The sequence below is a fragment of the Lagenorhynchus albirostris genome, chromosome 12 (genome assembly GCF_949774975.1).
Source record: "Lagenorhynchus albirostris chromosome 12, mLagAlb1.1, whole genome shotgun sequence".
Classification (NCBI taxonomy): domain Eukaryota; kingdom Metazoa; phylum Chordata; class Mammalia; order Artiodactyla; family Delphinidae; genus Lagenorhynchus; species Lagenorhynchus albirostris.
Window position 1 is genome coordinate 32,796,741 of NC_083106.1, and position 24,740 is coordinate 32,821,480.

The 24,740-nt window shown below is 36.9% G+C and overlaps 1 protein-coding gene across 1 annotated transcript in view; it reads right to left on the reverse strand.

The window, feature by feature from the left end:
- The window catches only part of LAMA2 (laminin subunit alpha 2), a 605,756-nt gene that overhangs the window by 381,671 nt on the left and 199,345 nt on the right, over nt 1-24,740 (reverse strand). The window contains exon 4 of the mRNA XM_060167667.1: nt 15,051-15,293. Within this exon, the coding sequence (XP_060023650.1) occupies nt 15,051-15,293 (243 nt within the window). The remainder of the gene's footprint in view (nt 1-15,050; nt 15,294-24,740) is intronic.

Consider the following 24,740-nt stretch of genomic DNA (forward strand, 5'->3'; position numbering starts at 1 on the left):
GCTAAATGTTGAGGACTACTCACTGGCTACATAAACCCATAACATTTATTCATAATATCAAATCATTTGGTGGTTGAACTGAAACTGTATCCTGGCCATATTTTTTTGTCCTATCTTTTTTGGTAATGGATTGGCTTTGTAGTGAATAATGTGTGAACTTCTCTACTGCAGCTAATTCAACACCAAATTTTATCTTGTTATAAGATTAATGGATGCAACATAACAAATTATAAAAAAGGAAGAACAAAATGTTTTTTCATCTGCTGATAAAAAGAACAAGTGTAGAGATAAGAAAGCAAAACGGAAACATTGCTATGATTTTTTTCCCTTTAAAAACAAAGTGTTTCTTTTCCCTTTAACATAATCTTCAAGAATTTTCACCAATAATCTTACAATAAGGTAATTCATACTGAAGAGTGGATAACTACTATAAGATGGATGCCAGTTTTTTAAATATTTGAAATGCCTCTAAGAAGGTGGCAGCTGTCACTCCTGATACAACTAACATCTATTTACATGATTATGCTGCACATTTATTGGCACTGGAATGTGTGTGTGTAAAAACACAGATATGCTTTACATTCTATGAACCAAAACTACTCAGCTCCCAAACTTATTCCCAGTAACCAACTCCCACGTGGTTCTCCATGGTACCCGATGTAATGCCTGATTATTCATATGAAAATGCTATTTGCTATTCTCCCATCGACCAAAAATTAAGAAACAAATGCAATACAACTCATTTTAGCTTAATATTTACCATATAACTAACAGTAAAAAAAAAAAACTTCACTATTATAAATTATTATACTTATAAATTATCGTTTCAGTGAAGGGACTTGATTTCCTTTTAATGCTTTTGCTAAAATAATGTGTACAAGTGAGGTTATGCTGAGGACAATTTAAATTTCTGCAAATGTTTCTATTCATGCTTTGGCGTATATTAGTTAAAACCATATGAAACTGCATATTTATTGTCTAAAAATAGTCAAATATTGGCAGTTTCATATGGCTCAACCTAAGAGTAAGCTTGGTTTTAGAAGGCACTTATCTGCCGAGTAAGAAAATAAATAATTCTTATAACTTAATGAAGCTGAAGAACAAATTTACCCAAGGGCAATATAATTTTCTTCTAACTTGTAATCTTGCCAGGTTGCCATTCTCCTTTGCAAAATGAGTATCAGGGGATTTTTGCTACCTATGATTAGAATTTAAATTGTATGTCTCATATGATTCCCAGGTAGCAGAATTCAGCAGTTACTCATTTAGGTATTTTCAATGAAAATATTTGGCTGCAGTCAGTCTGCCACAGTGCAAACTAGTACACATCCTCAGGCTAGAATGCTTTGCAGAAGATTATTCTCCAGTTTTTATTTCATAGCAGGAGACCTGGTAAAGCAGCTCCTGGTATCTTTTTAAGTTTGCCTGTAAAGTACAATTATAACTATTCCACTCCTGAGTTACTTGTCTCAAGGACTTTTGATGATAGCTCTAGTATTGAAATAGTTTCCCCAAGGATCAGAAGCTTATTTTAATAGTTTTAAGATCCTTTGTTGTATTTTCAAGTATACTTCTGCAATAAAAATAGTATATTATCTTTCCTCTGTGAGACTGATTAACTGACACACCCTCAGGTCCTCAGGTTTTTCCCAGGAGAGATGGTGGATGGCATTTAAATACCACACAGTGTCACACAGCCCTTGTGACCAATGGTAAACGCACATTTAGACGATGGCTGATTGGACCTAAGGGTTCAGTTTATGAAGTAGAAATATTATGAGATTTGCCATCAGAAGATTTGAACTGGACCTGAACCAGAGATTAATGTTGAAAATTTACCATTATGTGATCACAAACAAGTTATTTAACCTCCATCAGTAAAATGAGAATGATAAATATTTTGGCTTCAAGTGTCTCCAAGGCTTTGATAAAGATCAGACAGAAGAGTGTATGACAAGTGATTTGTAATCAGTGATGCACTATATCCAAAATGGTCATTGCCAACATTATTGATAACAATAACAACAGTACCCACAAATCCTCTTCCTTCCCATGGGATTTACATTTTAACTGAAGACTTAGTCCCTACTTTGGTAACATGAAAAAAAAAAATGCTGACACCATTAACTATAGGATGACCTGCCATTCTCTCATGCAATGTTTGCTCAGGACTTCAGACTTGATTTTAAAAGCCACAAGGTGAGTTTCAATAGTCTCAAATGCTTCTTATAATGTCCAGTGCATTTAATAGTTCTTTTTTTCCTCTTTCTGTACACAACAAATACAATTCTGTTTCATAATTTCAACACGCTTTAAAGTTGGGTCTCAAAATACTGACAACACTTTCAGAGAATTTTAACATAAGTTTTTCTATTACAAGTTGCAATGAGTACAACAAATGGAACTTGGTTTACCCAGCTTTCTTGAAATTCCTCTACAAGGTGCTCACATAATTTAAAGCTTGTGTACTTGTCTCTACAATATTTATATGGAAGAATAGCATTATTGGATGTATAAGCTAAAGACTGCATATATAATATTAAATCTTATTTTATCCTTTGCAAATTTCCTTATATAATAGTGAGGCTAGCACTGACCAGTCATCTCACATTTAGAGGGGAGCTTAAGCCAATGTTACCTACTAAACTAGAGTATTTACTATCCTATTATATAGGTTACAAGGAGGCATTACCATAAATGACTTAATTTGATCTTTATTATATTTATGTGAATTGGCTGGGGCATGAATTGGGTTGTTACTCATCCGTCCAAGCCCCATGGTTAATCAGTGACACAGCTATACGTGACAGCCATATCTAGCGAACACCCTAAAAGAGAGTAAGCTGTGCCTTTGTGCCCTCTACCACAACCCCAACAAAGCAACAAACAACATACAAGAGAATCCCCATAAGGTTAACAGCTGATCTTTCAGCAGAAATTCTGCAAGCAAGAAGAGTGGCAGGACATTTTTAAAGAGATGAAAGGGAAAAACCTACAACCAAGATTACTCTACCCAGCAAGGATCTCATTCACATTTGACAGAGAAATTAAAACCTTTACAGATACGCAGAAGTTAAGAGATTTCAACACCACCAAACCAGCTTTAAAACAAATGCTAAAAGAACTTCTCTAGGCAGGAAACACAAGAGAAGGAAAAAAACCTACAATAACAAGCCCAAAACAATTCAGAAAATGGTAAAAGGAACACACATATCGATAATTACCTTAAATGTAAATGGATTAAACGCTCCAACCAAAAGACACAGGCTGGCTGAATGGATACAAAAACAAGACGCATACATATGTTGTCTACAAGAGACCCACTTCAGACCTCGGGACACATACAGATTGAAAGTGAGGGTATGGAAAAAGAAATTCCATGCAAATGGAAATCAAAAGAAAGCTGCAGTAGCAATTCTTATATCAGACAAAATAGACTTTAAAATAAAGACTATTATAAGACATAAAGAAGGACACTACATAATGATCAAGGGATCAATCCAAGGATATATAACAATTGTAAATATTTATGCACCCAACATAAGAGCAAACCAACACATAAGGCAAATGCTAATAGCCATAAAAGGGGAAATCGACAGTAACACAATAATAGTATGGGAATTTAACACCCCACTTTCACCAATGGACAGATCAACCAAAACAAAATAAATAAGGAAGCACAAGCTTTAAATGACACATGAAACAAGATGGATGTAACTGATATTTATAGGACATTCCATCCAAAAACAACAGAATACACTTTCCTCTCAAGTACTCATGGAACATTCCCTAGGATAGACAATATCTTGGGTCACAAATCAAGCCTTGGTATTTAAGAAAATTGAAATCGTATCAAGTATCTTTTCTGACCACAACGTTATGAGATTAGATATCGATTACAGGAAAAAAAACTGTAAAAACTATGAACACATGGAGGCTAAACAATGCACTACTGAATAACCAAGAGATCACGGAAGAAATCAAAAACTACCTAGAAACAAAACAAAATGAAAACATGATGGCCCAAAACCTATGGGAGGCAGCAAAAGCAGTTCTAAGAGGGAAGTTTACAGCAATACAATCCTACCTCAAGAAACAAGGAACATCTCAAATAAACAACCTAACCTTACACCTAAAGCAATTAGAGAAAGAAGGAAAAAAAATACCCAAAGTTAGCAGAAGGAAAGAAATCATAAAGATCAGATCAGAAATAAATGAAAAAGAAATGAAGGAAATAATAGCAAAGATCAATAAAACTAAAAGCTGGTTCTTTGAGAAGATAAACAAAATTGATAACCCATTAGCCAGACTCATCAAGAAAAAAAGGGAAAAGACTGAAATCAACAGACTTTGAAAGGAGAAGTAACAACTGACACTGCAGAAATACAAAGGATCATGAGAGATTACTGCAAGCAACTATGTGCCAATAAAATGGACAACCTGGAACAAATGGACAAATTCTTAGAAATGCACAACCTTCTGTGACTGAACCAGGAAGAAACAGAAAATATAAACAGACCAATCACAAGCACTGAAAGTGAACCTGTGATTAAAAATCTTTCAAGAAACAAAAGCCCAGGACCACTTGGCTTCACAGGCGAATTCTATTAAACATTTAGAGAAGAGCTAACACCTGTCCTTCTCAAACTCTTCCAAAATATAGCAGAGGGAGGAACACTCCCAAACTCATTCTACGAGGCCACCATCACCCTGATACCAAAACCAGGCAAAGATGTCACAAAGAAAGAAAGCTGCAGGCCAATATCACTGATGAACATAGATGCAAAACCCTCAACAAAATACTAGCAAACAGACTCCAATAGCACATTAAAAGGATCATACACCACAATGAAGTGGCGTTTATCCCAGGAATGCAAGGATTCTTCAACATATTCAAATCAATCAATGTGATACACCATATAAACAAACTGAAGGAGAAAAGCCATATGATCATCTCAATAGATGCAGAAAAAGCTTCTGACAAAATTCAACACCCATTTATGATAAAAACCCTCCAGAAAGTAGGCATAGAGGGAACTTGCCTCAACATAATAAAGGCCATATATGACATGCCCACAGCCAACATCGTTCTCAATGCTTAAAAACTGAAACCATTTCCTTTAAGATCAGGCACAAGACAAGGTTGTCTACTCTCACCACTCTTATTCAACATAGTTTTGTAAGTTTTAGCCACAGCAATCAGAGAAGAAAAAGAAATAAAAGAAATCCAGATCAGAAAAGAAGAAGTAAAGCTGTCACTATTTGCTGATGACATGATATTATACATAGAGAATCCTAAAGATGCTACCAGAAAACTACTTGAGATAATCAATGAATTTGGTAAAGTAGCAGGATACAAAATTCATGCACAGAAATCTCTTGCATTCTTATACACTAATGATGAAAAATCTGAAAGAGAAATTAAGGAAACACTCCCATTTACCATTGCAACACAAAGAATAAAAGTCCTAGGAAAAAACCTACTTAAGGAGACAAAAGACCTGTATGCAGAAAACTATAAGACACGGATGAAAGAAATTAAAGATGATAGAAACAGATGGAGAGATATACCATGTTCTTGGATTGGAAGAATCAACATTGTGAAAATGATTATACTACCCAAAGCAATCTACAGATTCAATGCAATCCCTATCAAACTACCAATGGCATTTTTTTACAGAACTGGAACAAAAATTTTACAATTCGTACAGAAAAACAAAAGACCCCTTATAGCCAAAGCAATCTTGAGAAATGGAGCTGGAGTAATCAGGCTCCCTGACTTCCGACTATTCTACAAAGCTACAGTAAGCAAGACAGTATAGTACTGGCATAAAAACAGAAATATAGATCAATGGAACAGAAAGCCCAGGGATAAACCTAGGCACATATTGTAACCTTACCTTTGATATGGGAGGCAAGAATATACAATGGAGAAAAGACAGCCTCTTCAATAAGTGGTGCTGGGAAAACTGGACAGCTCCATGTAAAGGAATGAAATTAGAACACTCCCTAACACCATCCACAAAAACAAACTCAAAATTTATTAAAGACCTAAAGGTAAGGCCAGGCACTATAAATCTCTTAGAGGAAACATAGGCAGGATACTCTATGACATAAATCACAGCAAGATCCTTTTTGACCCACCTCTAGAGAAATGGAAATAAAAACAAAAATAAACAAATGGAACCTAAAAGCTTTTGCACAGCAAAGGAAACTATAAACAAGACGAAAAGACAACCCTCAGAATGGGAGAAAATATTTGCAAATGGAGCAACTGTCAAAGGATTAATCTCCAAAACATACAAACAGCTCATGCAGTTCAACATCAAAAAAACAAACAACCCAATCCAGAAATGGGCGGTAGACCTAAATAGACATTTCTCCAAAGAAATGGAGAAATTGCCAACAGATTGCCAACAAACACATGAAAGGATGCTCAACATCACTAATCATTAGAGAAATGCAAATCAAAACTACAATGAGGTATCACCTCACACCAATCAGAATGGCCATCATCAAAAAATTTACAAACAATAAATGCTGGAGAGGGTGTGGAGAAAAGGGAACCCTCTTGCACTGTTGGTGGGAATGTAAATTGATACAGCCACTATGCAGAACAGTATGGAGGTTCTTTTAAAAACTAAAAATAGAACGACCATATGACCCAGCAATTCCACTACTGGGCATATACCCTGAGACAACCATGATTCAAAAAGAGTTATGTAGCACAGTGTTCATTGCAGCACTATTTACAATAGCCAGGACATGGAAGCAACCTAAGTGTCCATCGACAGATGAATGGATAAAGAAGATATGGCACATATATTCAATGGAATATTACTCAGCCATAAAATGAAAAGAAATTGAATTATTTGTAGTGAGGTGCATGGACCTAGAGTCTGTCATTCAGAGTGAAGTCAGTCAGAAAGAGAAAAACAAATACTGTATGCTAACCCATATATATGGAATCTAAAAAAGAAAAAAAGGGTTCTGATGAACCCAGGGGCAGGACAGGAATAAAGACGCAGATATAGAGAATGGACTTGAGGATACGGGGTGGGGCAAGGGTAAGCTGGGATGAAGTAAGAGAGTAGCACTGACATGTATACACTGACAAATTTAAAATAGATAGCTAATGGGAAGCGGTTGCATGGCACAGGGAGATCAGCTCGGTGCTCTGTGACCACCTAGAGGGGTGGGATAGAGAGGGTGGGAGGGAGACGCAAGAGGGAGGAGATATGGGGATATAGGTATATGTATAGCTGATTCACTTTGTTATAAAGCAGAAACTAACACACCATTGTAAAACAATTATACTCCAATAAAGATGTTAAAAAATGTGATCCAAATAAGGAAAAAAGTGAATTATGGATTTTATGTGTGTGTAATTCCAATACATTTCAAGTGCTCTGTATATTCCAACTGGAGTTGAAATAAGCTGGGGGGTTTTTTGGAGGAAGCCACATAAACCTCATTGTATTGAGGCACTTTCACCTTGTTGCTCCAGGTACTAACTGGCTCCATGTTGGTCAATGCAAGAACTATTTTTAGAGGAAGGAAATCTGAAACCCCCATAAATTATTTTGCTAAATCTCTATTCAAAACCAATACAAATTAGTGATACCCTGATGCTTCTCCTTAAGGGAGCAACTCCAAGGGTAATTGAGAAAGGCTCGTTCCTCATTTCCATCCCTGCATTTCCACACAAACTCACACATGCAATCATGCCATACCGTGAACAATATCACATCAAAGAAGGTTCTCAGAAACAGTTTTTTTTACACAGTGTTGGGTTTGTTTCTTCATTTTCCAGTATTTGCAATTCTAAGGATCATCATAATGTCAGGTGATACAAAGAGGGAGAAAAAATTCTGTCTGTATATGTAAAATTCTGTCACATAGGAAATGAAAATAATATCAAAGCTCCACACACAGTTTAAAGGAAAAAAAGGTGTCTTCAAGAATTAATGATGGCTGCTCCAGGAAATTTATACAAGCCTGCCATGTTTCAAAAGCAGAATCAAAGTGAATCTAAGTTCCAACTGAGTTGCAGTCCTGAAGAGCTGGGAAGTGTTGTAGTAAAAAAAAGAGGAAATCATATGTGAATAACTTAAAGGTCTCTGTATGAGGAAACTGAAGCAAAAATTAATATGGTAACTATGAATATTATTTAGCAGTCTAGTGACAATACAAAGAAATTTAAAGCAATAATCCCAGTCACAGAAAGGGGAGAGTCTCATATAACAGAAACACATTTACTACAATTTTAATTCTAGGAGCCCTAAAGCAGTGCCATCCATACAGCCCCATTCTTGTCAATATCAATGTGATTCTCCTCTCCCAGCCGCTCCTTTAACCATCTGTAACTTAGTGACAGCTCAAAGTTTATTTACTAAACTCAAACTCACCCACAGATTCGGTCCACCAAAGCCAATCATGTTTTCTGTCAGAAAAGTAAGCCTCTTTCTTCAGTTAGAAGGAGTTAGAATGTCTGATACGCTTTCCCTAAATAACTAATGATCTGTTCTTCTCCAGGGTTTGGGAAAGCTGGAAATATCTGAACAATGAGCCAAAAGGAGCGGTATCAAAATCACCAGGAGTACTTGTTTAACATGTACATAGAGCTTCCTGAGCCTTTCCCAAACCTACTGAATTAAAAACCCTGGTCCCAGAAATAGCTACCTTTCAAATGTTCCCAGTGATTGCCAAGTAAAGCCAAGTTTGGGAGGAGCCATGGCTGCAATCATAGTTCACAGTGGTGCTTCCAAGTGGTGGTTCTTGTTAGCAGTTCTAAATAGCATCCAGGGGCAAGTGCTTTCAGCAGAGGCAGCACTCGGGCTGGTAGCAGCTCTGGTTGGAATTGGCTCCCTGTGGCACTGCTGGAGAAGTACATCTTTGCAGCTGTACCCACCAAAGTTTTTGTCTTTGGCTGCCCTCAAAGTAATGGAGGCCCCCTGCGGTCTGTTACTACATACTACACAACTATTCTGGAGCTTAGGATCATTCTCTCAAGGCAAGGCAAGCAGGGTTCCTGCTGAGCCCTCTCTTGGCACTGCTGATGCAAAATCACCTTTCTAAAATGAAACTCTTGGAAAGTTTTGCTCCAAGTCTCCTTCTGTTTACACCCTGGATAACAACATACTAGGCCATACTATTATGACCATTGCCTCCATTGCCCTCTACTATTTGTCCTCTGCCAGTCCTGAGACTTGATTATCTCATAGCTCAGTAAATTTCTCTTCTCCCTTTGGGTGCAAGCCCAGGATGCTAGCCTGCAGGACTACTCTCCTTCTTGGATGCAGTTGAACCCAGTCATCTAGGGGACTGGGTATGTGCCCTTCTGGTGAATCCACATGACTAACATTTGTTGATCTCTTGCAGGCAATGTGAGGTGGAGGACAGAGAATGGACCAGGCTAGAGGGTGGAGGCCAAAAAGTGGCGGTGGCTGTAGCAACAAATAAAACTGAAGAAATAAGCAGAGATGATGCTGTTAAGACTCAAGAGGTCAGAAGGAAAGGCTAAATGGTTTCCAGTGATAATATGGACAGAGGAGAGCGCTGAAGTTTGGATATAGATGTCAAAGTCAAGGCTATGATATCCTTGAATTCCTAAGGTATTCACCTAAGGTATCTTTCAGCTCTAAAATGATGTACTTTTCACCTGAAATATGATATCTTGGAACGTTCCAAAAGTTATGGCACATGTCTCTAAAACTACAGACAAGTAATAATGTAATAAACCTTAGACTCAATAGATTTGATGTTAGTCACAGAAGACTATTTTCTATTAATGTTCTATACCTATAACATAAACATTATTACTTAGTGTGTTATAATTGAGATATGTTTATTTCATAATGCCTTGCTGCACAGGTGAGTCTTAAAAATGCTCTGCTCTTATTTTTCTTATTCTCTGACTTAAATTTATATTTAAAGGGTATTGTGAAGATCTGAAAGCAAATGATCATTCAATGCTTAGTTAAAAATATACATTTCAAATCATGGTGAATATTTAGATATTGTTGTCTAAAATAAAATCCTATCTAGAAGACAGTAAAACTTATAAACCAATAAGGAGGACATAGGAGATGTGCATATAAAAATAAATATGAGTGATGCAATAAGAAAGTTGTTTCACCTCTGTGGTATTCTTCCCCCAAACCCAGTAGCCCAGTCTAATCATGACTCAAAATGACTAACATGTTACAAAAAACTTGACCAGTACTCTTAAAAGTGATTAAGGCCAAGGAAAACAAGAGACGTTTAAGAAATTGTCATGGATTAGAAAAGACAAAGCGGACACAATGATGCAATAAATGCAGTGTAGTATCCCAACTTGGATCCCAGAAGAGAAAAAAAAAAAACGACATTAATGATAACATGAATTAAATCTGAATAAATCTGTGGTTTAGGTAATAGAGTATCAATATTAATTTCTTATTTTGACAAATGAATGGTAATTATGTAAGATATTATCCTTAGTGGGAGCTGGGTAAAAGGGACATGCAAATTCTCTGTCCTCTTCTTACATTTATGTAAATATAAAATGATTCCAGAATAAAAAGGCTTTAAACAGTGCATATGAGACTATGCTTCTGTTTATAGTAAATTATATAATTAGTGCTAACACTGTCAATGATAACAACTAGACCAACTGGACAAAATATATAAAAACATTTATGTAAAGCCATATGACAGCTATCAGGAAGATAAAGAATCAACTTCTCAATATCAAGGAGAAGACTGATGTCTATAGAGATAATTAGTGTATTGTGACAGCTTTTGTCCTGTGGACATTTCCCTGTTCAGAAGACATGGCTCAGAGACTGAGCAGTGCTTTGACAGTCTTGCTGTACTAGGAGGACAAAAGTTGGATTCCGGAACTTGTATGGGTGAGACTTAGGTAAATTCCACACACTTTAGTTTGGACTTCAAAGACAGGAAGCCTAGAATGGGGATAAACTAGAATTAAATCAGCTGTCATGGGAGTTCAGCACAGCTTTGAGGCATCTAAGTATCCCAGAAATTGGATTAAGATGATCCATACTGCCATTGCCTGGCAGAAGCATCAGAAAATCCTCATAAGGTAAAGATAATTTCTTAGGCCTAAATTATTTCTACACACAGTTTTTCAAATACAACTTCTGATATGCAAAAATAATCAAGAATGTGAGGATACGATACAGCATAGGAAAGAATCGGCAAATGAAACAGAAATAAAATATATTCACAAAGGCCAGATATTAGAATTATAAAATAAGAACTCAAATAATTGTTACTTTATGCTCAAGGAGATAAAAATAGAATATTGAAAATTTGAATATAATTTTATTATTAAAAATTCAATAGGTATATAAAAATCTGATATAAAACTAGATACCAAACTATTTTAAATGAACCAAAGAGAAATTCTAGAACTGAAAAATATAATAAATGAAATTAAGAATCTTATGATTGGTTTCAATAGTAGTTTTTACATAGCTGAAGAGAGACATCGTGAACTCAAAGTAAGCAAGAAGAAAATATCTAGAATGAAGGACAGAAAGCCAAAAGGATGACTATAAATAAAAGGGAGTGTAAGATGCATAGTGTATACTGTGAGAAGTTCTAAATTATTCTAAATCATATTTATAGAAGAGAGATAATGGGTAAGAAGCAATATTTGGAGAGTTAGTGGCTGAATTAGTTCTTGAACTGATGAAACACATCACTCTGCAGATATACCAACCAAATAAATCCCAATCTAGAAAATAGAAAGCTATCATCTATAGCAACACTGCCCAATAGAACTTTAGGCAATGATAGAAATGATCTATTCTGTGCAGTCCAGTGTGGTAGCTGCTAGTCACATGTGGCTATTGAGCACTTGAAGTGTGGCTGTGCAACTGAGAAACTGAATTTTAATTTCATTTGAATTAATTGAAATATAAATTTAATAACCACATATGTCTAATAAAGATTGTAATGGGCAGTGCAGATCTGGAGCATCATAGTAAAACTAGTGAAAAACAAAGATAAAAATCTTTAAAGAAATAAAAGACTTTACAAAGGACAATTACTAAATAGTTACCTTTTCCGCATAAACAATGGAAACCAGAAGACAATAAAATATGCCAAAAAACAATAAGAAACCTACAATTCTATACCCAATAAAAATATCCTTCAACAATGGAGGTGAAGTCTTCTTATATGCCTAGTTTAAGTCATAGGGCATATTAGAGATGAATTTGCATATTGCCTTTGAAACTTTTGAGATACTAAGAAACTTTTGTTTCTGTTTCCCTGTACTCTGAGAATTCATCTTCTCAATGTGGCTCCTTTGGCTCACCCAGATGGACGTTACCACTTTCTGTACACACTTCTGCTGTGGCATTTATACTATCATTTTGCATTTACTGGTTTACATATTTGGTTTTTACTTGAATGTCACTTCTCTGGGAAGTTCTGAACATAAGCACCTAGTAATTAGATTTCAGATGGTACTCAAAAGTGAATCATTTTAAAACTGAAATTTAATAAGATTTATTTCATAGTCACTTGTCTGGGAAATGTTGGAGACAAGCATCCAAAAATTATTCCCACATGTTATATTGTAGTTGATATCCAAAACTATTACTTTAGAACTGAAAGATGCCTTAGGACAATTTATATATAAAACTAATTCATGTATTAAAGAAATTCAAACTCAGAGATTAAGTGACCTGCCCAACATCCCACAAAAACAAGAGCCAGAAGCAGAGCCCAGTCTTCCAGTCCCATGTACATTCTTCTATATCATGATATCTCAGGATTAAGAATCTTTCTACTTTAATGGATCCAGCATATCTATCTCTATATCTGTTCTAAACCATTATTTGAGTTTAGCTATTACCAACTTTTTTTAAAAAATCGACTTCCAGTCTTCAGTCTGAAAGAAACACTAACCTAGGAGTCAGGGGACCTGGATTCTTATCTCAGCTTTGTCACCAGTGGATCTGGGAGTCTTGGGAGATTATCACCTACCTTTGCTGGACCTGTTCATTCCAAAAAGTAATACGTTTCACAGCATAATATATAAAATGAAGCAGATATTCTAGGAGAGGTCTGAATTTAATTCATATTCTTAAATACTATCATTCTACATCAAATATTTTGAATTTACTTTCTGTCCCTCACCTCATCCACTTTCCAATGAGAGAAAAATAGACTTAAAAAAGCATGTCACAGAGAAAGTTGAATAAGTTGTTCTTAAAAGTCACCATCAATGATTAGTCTTTAGTGAATGTCTAATACAGCATAGCCAGTTAAACACAAACAAATAGAATGTGTGTTTGTTCCATGTTGGCAAGTTGACACGGTCTAAAGGATGGAGAACCACCATCATTATAGGGAGAGCATGCTTCAGGGATATACATGTAACTTGTATGTTACACATCTATCTGGGTACATTTTACATTGTTCAACAAATTTCTGAATTAGACCATTTTTTTAAAGGTAAAGAATAGCTTTATAAATATTAGATAATTATTGGTTCTGGGTAAACACTGGATCCAGGAGAAAAATAATACAAATTCAACTCAAATATAGTCTCTCTGCACTCCTCTGTACTCCCATATCCTCAGGCCAATCTGGCCAGGACTTTGGATGCCTCTGGGCACAAAGCAGGTTGAACAGCTGTTTGACTCACTGCTTTTGACTCCTTGTCATTTGGCAGATTGGAATCTCTGCTGAGAGCACCATTTGGATTTCTTTTCGCCCAAAACTGATATTTTTGAACATGAAATTGAAATATAGTGAGGCACTGGTATACATTCATAGAATAATAGTGCCAAAAGAGAGTGTGATAGATTTATGTCAAAACTCTAACTTGCCCCCAGAAGTGTTTAAAGAGATAACCCTAGATTGGTGGAGGTGGGCATGATAGTGTATGAATATGGATTTTCTGAAACTGTGAATATAAAAAATGATACCAGCTTTAGGTGTGTGACCTGGTGAGGAGAGAATATCAGACATGAATATAAATAGAGATGTATACAAACAGGTAGGAAAAAAAGAGCTAGGCCGTATATACTGAAGGGAGACTGATTAGGGAAATATAACTAGAGAATCCAAAAAAGTCACTAAGTCTAGGTTTGGGTATTTGAGAGGAGGCTACTAATACTACGACTACGACTACCGACAAAAACAACAATCTCAATAGTTGTTATTGTTATTATAACAAGAGCAACAAAAATAGTTAATGCTTACAAAGCAATAGTGTATATGTCTGTCAGCACTGTTCTAATGTTTTAAACATAATAATTCATTTAATCTTCTTGACAATCATAAGAAATAAGAACTACTGTTATTGTTTCCAATTTATGGGAGATGAAACTAAGGCACAGAGAATTTAAGTCACTGATTCAAGATCACACAGCTGGTAGAGGTGAAGTCATGGTTTGACTTTGTGGCTGAAAAGCAATGAACGAATCTAAAATCTTACCCATACAAAAAAAAATGCTACGGAGAAATTGAACGCTTTTGAATTAAGCATATAATAAGCAAAGACTGAACAAAGGAAAGGAACCCCACTGCAGCACTATGTGGTGACAGCAGAAAAACATACAAAAACTGACAAAATTTCCTTCTCTTTAGGTCCTTCAGGTGAATTATATTTCTTCCCAAATTTCCCTCTTTTGTCCCCACCTTCAGACCAGAGTACACACAGATCTAGGCCTTCTTTTAAGGTTTCAATCCTCCTCCAAGTATTAGCAAACAACAGTGTTAGAAAAGTCTCTTTACATTTAAAATTAAAGTCTCTTTATATTTAAAATTAATCACTGACTTTCCAACTTAAGCCCATTTCCTCTTCTCTGATCTTTATTGGAAATGGGAGATAACACACTAGAGGAAGGCAGTTAAAATTCTAATCACTTTCAGTTTTTCCCTTTTATTTAATAAGTTTTTTAAAATGTACTTCTGCTAAATCCTATTTTAAAATCTCCCTGACATTATGACTGATATATTCTAGTTTTTATGACAGGCCTATTTTGGCACCTTAAATGTACTGAGGGTGAGTTTTCTCATCTTACCTCTCCGTTTTCTAAGGGGTGTATCTTGGAATAAAATGAAGTGCAGATGACCTCATCATCTTTGGCGTATGATGGTGGTCCAGTGCGGGGATGAATATTGTAGAGTGTTAGGCACTCTGTGTCCGTCACAGCATGATACTGCCAGGGCTTATAATCAACATCATCAAGTGAGCGTTCCAAAATCCAGTTTCCAGGCCGAGGGGAATTAGCTGCTTTCACAATCACATACGCAATCTGGAACACCTGGGGAAGAGTGACAACAACAACATGTAACTCTGAATTCCAAAGTGTTCTCACTATTACATATCAAATATAAGGCCTACCTAAGGCTACAATAGATTTTATTCAGATATTATTCCATAACCCTATGATATTCTCTAAAAATGTTTTTACGGTTACATATTCATATTTCATACCTTTTGGCTAAGATAAGATGTTCCATTTTGTGGATTTTAGTTCTCTAATAACTCATTAACATCATTTCACGTAATTTTTGAAGTTCTATTATAATCACAATCAGTTAAAACATTTATTACATACCAATTTACTCACCTTACTCTGTTGGAAATTATAATATATGAGTTAGAAATTCCATGTGTGGATAGTGCTTGATAGATTAGAAAACAGTTACTTATGTCACCTAATCCTCAGACAAGTACCATCCGTTACTGTGGTACAGCAAAAACAACATAGTGATTCAGAGGCACAATCTTGTATTCAAATTGTGGTCCCAGCATTTCTGTGACCTCGGGCAGATTATTTTACTTTGTCAACTCCTAGCTCCCTTATCTGCAAATTAGGGTCAATAATAAGTACATTAAGTACACTACTGAGAGACAATTTAGATTAAATGAGATAATGTATGCAAAATACCTAGCAAAAGGCTTGGCTATAAATACTCAATAAATGTCATTTCCTTTACATCCCCAAATAGAAAATAACGGGGAGGAAATTCTAGTACATGCAGACAACTGTTTGAAACTGCAACATATTCAATGAAGGGTTTCTGTACCTTCTGTATAAGAAGTAAACATGTGTTAAAGAAAAGGAAAATAAAGGCATCAAGTGACCGTAAATCAACAGAGTGACAATTGAGGGAAATATGGCAATCCTCTACATTCAAATCTACATAATATATGAAGAGGTAAAAAATAAATATTCTGGATATTTTGCGATGGTCCATATGTGTCTTTACCAATCCAATCCAAAAGAACAATGCACAAACATTACCGAATGACATTTATTTGCAATGTCCTGGGTAGAATGGTAGATACAAACTAGTTTAAGTTATTGTCCCACCATCTATGAATTGATAATATATTGTAATAATGAGATATATAATGAGTACACTAATAATAAAGCAGTGGTATATCTTCTTTTTAGTAAATTCAGTGAGGTACAAGGAGCTTGTCAACCCTAAGCTCTGGGTGATTGGGGTCATTGAAAGGATACAACTGTAGGACAGATCTGCTAAAATGTGATTAAGGGTCTGCTTAGAAGGGAGCTTGAAAGGAATGTTCTGAAAATAAACCTTACTTGCTACATAGTTTTGACATGAGACTTTCAGGAATACATCTACACTGTCTATGGTACACTTTAAGGGACTTAATTTAAAAATATGAAAGGTTGATATATAAGACGTAAGACAGGAGACCTTCAAGATGGCAGAGGAGTAAGACGTGGAGATCACCTTCCTCCCCACAAATACATCAGAAATACGTCTACATGTGGAACAACTCCTACAGAACACCTACTGAACGCTGGCAGAAGACCTCAGACTTCCCAAAAGGCAAGAAACTCCCCACGTACCTGGGTAGGGCAAAAGAGAAAAGAAAAAAAAGAGACAAAAGAATAGAGATGGGACCTGAACCTCAGGGAGGGAGCTGTGAAGGAGGAAAAGTTTCCACACACTAGGAAACCCCTTCACTGGCAGAGACGGTGGGTGGCGGGGCGGGGTGGGTAGCTTCGGAGCCACAATGGAGAGCGCAGCTACAGGGGTGCAGAGGGCAAAGCGGAGAGATTCCCGCACAGAGGATCAGTGGCAACCAGCACTCACCAGCCTGAGAGGCTCGTCTGCTCACCCGCCAGGATGGATGGGGGCTGGGAGCTGAGGCTCGGGCTTCGGAGGTCAGATCCCAGGAGAGGACTGGGGTTGGCTGCGTGAACACAGCCTGAAGGGGGCTAGTGCGCCACAGCTAGTGGGACAGAGTCCAGGAAAAAGTCTGGAACTGCCTAAGAGTCCATTGTTTCGGGGTGCACGAGGAGACTGGATTGACAGTACCGCCAAAACGAGCTCGAGATGAGCTCAAGACGGGCGCGAGCCACGGCTATCAGCACAGACACCAGGGCTGGGAATGAAATGCTAAGGCTGCTGCTGCAGCCACCAAGAAGCCTGTGCGCAAATACAAGTCACTCTCCACACCTCCCCTCCTGGGAGCCTGTGCAGCCCGCCACTGCCAGGGTCCCGGGATCCAGGGACAACTTCCCCGGGAGAACACACGGAATGCCTCACGCTGTTGCAACGTCATGCCGACATCTGCTACCGTAGGCTCACCCCGCACTCTGCACCCTTCCCTCCCCCCAGCCTGAGTGAGCTAGAGCCCCCGAATCAGCTGCTCTTTTAACCCCCTCCTGTCTGGGCGGAAACTGATGCCCTCAGGTGACCTACATGCAGAGGTGGGGCCAAATCCAAAGCTGAACCCCAGGAGCTGTGCAAACAAAGAAGAGAAAGGGAAATTTCTCCCAGCAGCCTCAGGAGCAGCTGATTAAAACTCCACAATCAACTTGATGTACCCTGCAACTGTGGAATACCTGAACAGACAACGAATCATCCCAAAATTGAGGCAGTTGCCTTTGAGAGCAACTGTAGACTTGGGGCTTGCTATATGCGACAGACTGGTTTCTGGTTTTATGTTTATCTTAGTTTAGTATTTAGAGTTTATTATCACTGGTAGATTTGTTTATTGATTTGGTTGCTCTCTTCCTTTTGTTTTTTAATGTATAGATATATATATTTATATATATTTTCCTTTTTCTCTTTTTGTGAATGTGCATGTGTATGCTTCTTTGTGTGATTTTGTCTGTATAATTTGCTTTTACCATTTGTCCTAGGGTTCTGCCTGTCCTTTTTTTTTGTTTTGTTTTGTTTTGTATAGTTTTTAGCGCTTGTTATCATTGGTGGATTTGCTTTTTGGTTTGGTTGCTCTCTTCTTTCTTTTTTTTAAATTACATTTTAATTTTTAATAATTAAAAAAATCCTTTTAATTCTTTTTCTTTTATTTTCTCCCTTCCGTCCTTCCTTCCTCCCTCCTTCCCTCCATCTCTCTCTCTCTCTCTCTCTTTCTTTCTTTCTTTCTTCTCCCTTTTCTTCTGTGCCATGTGGCTGACAGGGTCCTGGTGCTCTGGCCAGGTGTCTCTGAGGTGGGAGAGCTGAGCTCAGGACATGAGTCCACCTGAGACCTCCCAGCTCCATGTAATATCAAACGGCAAAAGCGCTCCCAGACATCTCCACCTCAACGCTAAGACCCAGCTCTGGGCTTCCCTGGTGGTGCAGTGGTTAAGAATCCACCTGCCAATGCAGGGGACAGGGGTTTGAGATCTGGTCCGGGAAGATCCCCCATGCTGAGGAGCAACTAAGCCAATGTGCCACAACTAATGAGCCTGCGCTCTAGAGCCCGCAAGCCACAACTACTGAGCCTGCGTGCCAAAACTACTGGAGCCCGTGTGCCTAGAGTCCATGCTCTGCAACAAGAGAAGCCACCACAATGAGAAGACCGTGCACTACAATGAAGAGTAGCCCCCGCTCTCCACAACTAGAGAAAGCCCGAACGTAGCAATGAAGACCCAATGTAGCCAAAAATAAATAAAATAAAAATAAATTAAAAAAAAAAAAGACCCAGCTCCACTCAATGACCCATAAGTGACAGTGCTGGACACCCTATGCCAAACAACTAGAAAGGCAGGAACACAACCCCACCCATTGGCAGAGAGGCTGCTAAAATCATAATAAGATCACAAACACCCCAAAACAAAACACCGGGCGCAGTCCTGCCCACCAGAAAGACAAGACACAGCCTCATCCACAAGAACAAAGGCACTAGTCCCCTCTACTAGGAAGCCTACAAACCCACTGAACCAACCTTAGCCACTGAGGGGAGACACCAAAAACAATGGGAACTACAGACCTGCATCCTGCAAAAAGGAGACATCAAATATAGTAAGTTAAGCAAAATGAGAAGACAGAGAAACAAACAGAAGAAGGAGCAAGGTAAAAACCCACCAGACCAAACTAATGAAAAGGAAATAGGCAGTCTACCTGAAAAAGAATTCAGAATAATGATAGTCAACATGATCCAAAATATTGGAAATAGAATGGAGAAAATACAAGAAACGTTTAACAACGATCTAGAAGAACTAAAGAGCAAACAAACAATGATGAACAACATAATAAATGAAATTAAAAATGCTCTAGAAGGAATCAATAGCAGAATAACTGAGGCAGAAGAATGGATAAGTGACCTGGAAGACAAAATAGTGGAAATAACTACTGCAGAGCAGAATAAAGAAAAAAGAATGAAAAGAATTGGGGACAGTGGTAGAGACCTCTGGGACAACACTAAACCCACCAACATTCAAATTATAGGGGTCCCAGAAGAAGAAGAGAAAAAGAAAGGGACTGAGAAAATATCTGAAGAGACTGTAGTTGAAAACATCCCTAATATGGAAAAGGAAATAGTCAATCAAGTCCAGGAAGCACAGAGACCCCATACAGGATAAATCCAAGGAGAAACACGCCAATACACATAGTAATCAACCTATTAAAAATTAAATACAAAGAAAAAATATTAAAAGCAGCAAGGGAAAAGCAACAAATAACATACAACAGAATCTCCATAAGGTTAACAGCTGATCGTTCAACAGAAACTCTGCAAGCCAGAAGGGAGTGGCAGGACATATTAAAAGCGATGAAAGGGAAAAGCCTACAACCAAGATTACTCTACCCAGCAAGGATCTCATTCAGATTCGACGGAGAAATTAAAACCTTTACAGACAAGAAAAAGCTAAGAGAATTCAGTACCACCAAACCAGCTTTATAACCAATGCTAAAGGAACTGCTCTAGGCAGGAAAGCACAAGAAAAGAAAAAGACCTACAAAAACAAACTTAAAACAATAGAATTCAACACTCAAATCAATAGAATTAAAAATAAAAAAGAAGTAATAACTGACACTGCAGAAATACAAAGGATCATGAGAAATTACTACAAGCAACTATATGCCAATAAAATGGACAACCTGGAACAAATGGACAAATTCTTAGAAAAGCATAACCTTCCAAAACTGAACCAGGAAGAAATAGAAAATATCAACAGACCAATCACAAACACTGAAATTGACACTGTGATTAAAAATCTTCCCAGAAACAAAAGCCCAGGACCAGATGGCTTCAGAGGTGAATTCTATCAAACATTTAGAGAAGAGCTAACACCTATCTATCTGAAACACTTCCAAAATATAGCAGAGGGAGAAACACTCCCAAACTCATTCTATGAGGCCACCATCACCCTTATACCAAAACCAGGCAAAGATGTCACAAAGAAAGAAAACTACACCCCAATATCACTGATGATCATAGATGCAAAATTCCTAAACAAAATACTAGCAAACAGAATCCAACAGCACAATAAAAGAATCAAGCCCCACGATCAAGTAGGGTTTATCCCAGGAATGCAAAGATTCTTCAATATACGCAAATCAATCAATGTGATACATCATATTAATAAATTGAAGGAGAAAAACCATATGATCATCTCAATAGATGCAGAAAAAGCTTTTGACAAAATTCAACACCCATTTATGATAAAAAACCTGCAGAAAGTAGGCACAGAGGGAACTTACCTCAAAAAAATAAAGGCCACATATGACAAACCCACAGCCAACATCGTTCTCAATGGTGAAAAACTGAAACCATTTCCTCAAAGATAGGCACAAAACAAGGTTGTCCACTCTCACCACTATTATTCACCATAGTTTTGGAAATTTTAGCCACAGCACTCAGAGAAGAAAAAGAAATAAAAGGAATCCAAATCAGAAAAGAAGAAGTAAAGCTGTCACTGTTTGCAGATGACATGATACTACACATAGAGAATCCTAAAGATGCTACAAGAAAACTACTTGAGCTAATCAATGAATTTGGTAAAGTAGCAGGATACAAAATTAATGCACAGAAATCTCTTGTATTCCTATACACTAATGACAAAAAATCTGAAAGAGAAGTTAAGGAAACACTCCATTTTACCATTGAAACACAAAGAATAAAATACGTAGGAATAAACCTACCTAAGGAGATAAAAGACCTGTATGCAGAAAACTATAAGACACTGATGAAAGTAATTAAAGATGATAGAAAGAGATGGAGAGATATACCATGTTCTTTGATTGGAAGAATCAACACTGTGAAAATGACTATACTCCCCAAAGCAATCTTCAGATTCAATGCAATCCTTATCAAACTACCAATGGCATTTTTCACAGAACCAGAACAAAAAATTTCACAATTTGTATGGAAACACAAAAGCCCCTAATAGCCAAAGAAATCTTGAGAGAAGAAACAGAGCTGGAGGAATCAGGCTCTCTGACTTCAGACTATACTACAAAGCTACAGTAATCAAGTCCGTATGGTACTGGCACAAAAACAGAAATATAGATAAATGGAACAGGATAGAAATCTCAGAGATAAACCCACGCATATATGGTCACCTTACTTTTGATGAAGGAGGCAGAAGATACAATGGAGAAAAGACAGCCTCTTCAGTAAGTGGTGCTGGGAAAACTGGACAGCTACATGTAGAAGAATGAAATTAGAACACTTCCTAACACCATACACAAAAGCAAACTCAAAATGGATTAAAGACCTAAATGTAAGGCCAGACACTATAAAAGTCTTAGAGGAAAACATAGGCAGAACATTCTATGACATAAATCACAGCAAGATCTTTTTTGACCCACCTCCTAGAGAAATGGAAATAAACAAAAATAAACAAATGGGACCTAATGAAATTTAAAAGCTTCTGCACAGCAAAGGACACCATAAACAAGACAAAAAGACAACCCTCAGAATGGGAGAAAATATTTGCAAATGAAGCAACTGACAAAGGATTAATCTCCAAAATTTATAAGCAGCTCATGCAGCTCAATATCAAAAAAACAAACAACCCAATCCAAAAATGGGCAGAAGACCTAAATAGACATTTCTCCAAAAAAGATATACAGACTGCCAACAAACACATGGAAGAATGCTCAACATCACTAATCATTAGAGAAATGCAAATCAAAACTACAAGGAGGTATCACCTCACACCAGTCAGAATGGCCATCATCAAAAAATCTACAAACAATAAATGCTGGAAAGGGTGTGGAGAAAAGGGAACCCTCTTGCACTGTTGGTGGGAATGTGAATTGGTACAGCCACTATGGAGAACAGTATGGAGGTTCCTTAAAAAACTAAAAATAGAACTACCATATGACCCAGTAATCCCACTACTGGAGATATATCCTGAGAAAACCAGAATTCAAAAAGAGTCATGTACCACAATGTTCATTGGAGCTCTATTTACAATAGCCAGGACATGGAAGCAACCTAAGTGTCCATCGACAGATGAATGGATAAAGAAGATGTGGCACATATATACAATGGAATATTACTCAGCCATAAAAAAAATGAAATTGAGTTATTTGTAGTCAGGTGGATGGACCTGAAGACTGTCATACAGAGTGAAGTAAGTCAGAAAGAGAAAAATAAATACCATATGGAATCTAAAAAAAAAAAAATAGTTATGAAGAACCTAGTGGCAGAACAGAAATAAAACTGCAGACGTAGAGAATGGACTTGAGAACACAGAGAGGGGGAAGGGTAAGCTGGGATGAAGTGAGAGAGTGGCATGGACATATATATACTACCAAATGTAAAATAGATAGCTAGTGGGAAGTAGCCACCTAGCACATGGAGATCAGGTCACTGCTTTGTGACCACCTAGAGGGGTGAGATAGGGGGAGTGGGAGGGAGATACAAGAGGGAGGAGATATGGGGATATATGTATATGTATAGCTGATCACTTTGTTATAAAGCAGAAACTAACACACCATTGTAAGGCAATTATATTCCAATAAAGATGTTTAAAAAAAACATAAGACAGGTGGCTCTGATGCTGGTCTTTTGAAATCTTTAGTAGGATGTGAGCATTTCTATCTGTGTGCACTAAGGGGAGAATCACGAGCCATCATATGACTGAAAGTACGGATGGTATTTGCATCTTAGGCACAGTTGTGGAAATACTGGTAATTAAAATACTTCTGTAGTTGGTAAATCACTGCTGCCCAAGCCTTCCAAATGCCTCCTCTCTCCTGAGATCATCTGGTTAACCTTGGGATAGCAAGGAATAGCCAAGACATCGTCTCTGATTAGTCTGAGCTTTGACCAATTCTAGTTTATTGACGAACACTCCAGGTGGGAAATATTATGAATTTATATTTCCAAAGGTATATAGATAAGTGTAATTGCAGATATACACACATATATGCCTATGTGTCTATAATTATTGGAATACACTTAGCCATTTTGGGGAAGGGTAGATACGGACATCTTAAAGCTGTGACCAATGGGGTTTGGCAATCAAGAGTCAAAGAGATAAGAAGAGCTTTTAAAGTTCATCTAATAACCTGCTATATTAATTGCATTAATATAAATGTCTTGGTTTTTAATAGAATTATTTTTAAAATAAAGAAGTATTTTTAAAAGTATTGAAGAAAGGACAAGAGTAGGAGTAAAATGGAATATACTCTAGCAATCATAATCTAAAGTATTTGCTACTTCTGCATGTTTTAGGTGTTATTCATAAGGAATTATTTCTCTTAGACACTCTGTATTCAATAACTCATACACATGGAACCTCTTTAAAAAGGAATTCACTGAAGGTCAAACCTATTGATTAATCTGATAGAACAGAGAGATATTTGATCCTATTAAAAATCTGAAATACCCTGTTCCTAATTTCTGGTAATCCTAAATTATTCGTGACAAAGTCTATAAAATGATAAAGAATATGAATAAATAAATTGTGAGCTCCTAAAGGGCAGAGATGCTACAATCCTTATTATACCTTATTATAATTCTTTTGAAATAGTGTGCATTCAGTATTTATTAGTTTTAACTGAATAACCAAAATCATTGCAACATGCTTCCATGTTACTTCTACTAGCTTAACACTTTCTTTTCTGTTTGTTAGAGCCTGAATTTCAGTCAACCAGCATATTTTGTCATTTATAGGAACTAAGACATACATTGCTTGTAATGTTCATCCTATTACATCTCTATGAGTTGAAAAAATTGCTTAAACTCTTTTACCCTGTTTCCCAGTGTTTCTTTTCCAAAGTCAAAACCATGGAAAGATAACGAATATAAAATACTGCGTGGTCTTTGGAAAAAACAATCTATATAAATATTGTAAATTAGCAAATTTCTATCCAGAAAAAAGAATGCACAGATATTTTCTTAGTGGAAAACCAAAAGAGAAATATCAAAGCATAATTAGAGATCATAAGTACAAATAAGAAAAATAAAGATACACTGATGTATGGATAAAGTACTTTGTTTAGAAACAACTCAGCAAGCAAATACAGGAAAAGGGCAAATT